The sequence below is a fragment of the Bison bison genome, unplaced genomic scaffold (assembly GCF_000754665.1).
Source record: "Bison bison bison isolate TAMUID 2011002044 unplaced genomic scaffold, Bison_UMD1.0 scf7180017864221, whole genome shotgun sequence".
NCBI classification, from domain to species: Eukaryota; Metazoa; Chordata; class Mammalia; order Artiodactyla; family Bovidae; genus Bison; species Bison bison.
Window position 1 is genome coordinate 1,363,069 of NW_011494793.1, and position 925 is coordinate 1,363,993.

Sequence of the window (925 nt, forward strand, 5' to 3'; positions counted from 1 at the left end):
GAGAGGGGCCGTTCCGGGGAGATGCCGTCCCCGCCGCTGGGGACCCTGCCCGCGCTCCCTCTGGGCTTTCAGGCACATGGAGGGCCTTATTGCTTCTGATCAGTGACAAGGGGTGGGCTTCTTCGGGTGCATCCCCGGCCTCTGGGCACTGGGCCCCTCCCCTTCACGGAGAGAGGGAAGTCTGAGGAAGTCCCGCTGACTTCCGACCTAAGTCCCTGGTGCTACAGCTGCCACCTCTTGGGCTCCCTGGGATGGGTCGCTGGACCCCGGGCATGAATGAGGTGGGAGGGGGGGCAGTGAGGCCTGTGACTCTGCTCCGCGGACACAGGGCTGCAGCCCTGAACTCCCCTAGTGGGCAGCCTGAGCCCCACCTCCAAGGAAGGCCTCCAGGAACAGCTTGGGCTGCAGGACGGGGGCTTGCATAGAGGCCTGGGGGTTCCGGTCCCCCAGAGTGAGCTGGGTGTGGGGTCTCATGGGGGCAGGAAAGGCTAGGCCAGGTGGTGAAGGGGGCTCCCTCATCTCTCCTGGCACCAGAGCATGGCAGGCGGGCACCCTGGGAAGGGATCTGGGGGACAAGGGACTTTGGCATCCCTCCCCCGGGGATGAGGAGAGTCAGGCACAGGGCTCCAGGCTCTCAAGGACCCGGAAAGACTGAGTAGGCTTTGATCAACAGGCTCCATGTACCACACACCCAGGTCCCCAACTGGTACTAGGAGACCGAGCCTCCCCTGTCCGCTTCAGCCCCTCTGCCCACGCCTGGACACCCCACCCCTACCCCCAAAGCCCAGCCCAGAGTCCCCACCCCCGAGTTAAAGCTTGTGACCTGAGCTTTCCTCTTCGGGCCGGGGTGTGTCCGGCTCCTCAGCTGCAGCCTCGTCCGCCAGCCCACTCCGCTGGGCTCGGCAACCGCCACCCCCGAGGGCCC

At 66.3% G+C, this 925-nt stretch overlaps 1 protein-coding gene across 1 annotated transcript in view; it reads right to left on the reverse strand.

Moving 5' to 3' along the window:
- ANO8 (anoctamin 8) overlaps window positions 1–925 on the reverse strand; it is a 10,477-nt gene continuing 9,552 nt past the window's right edge. The window contains exon 19 of the mRNA XM_010845677.1: window positions 1–917. Within this exon, the coding sequence (XP_010843979.1) occupies window positions 810–917 (108 nt within the window). The 3' untranslated portion in view covers window positions 1–809. The remainder of the gene's footprint in view (window positions 918–925) is intronic.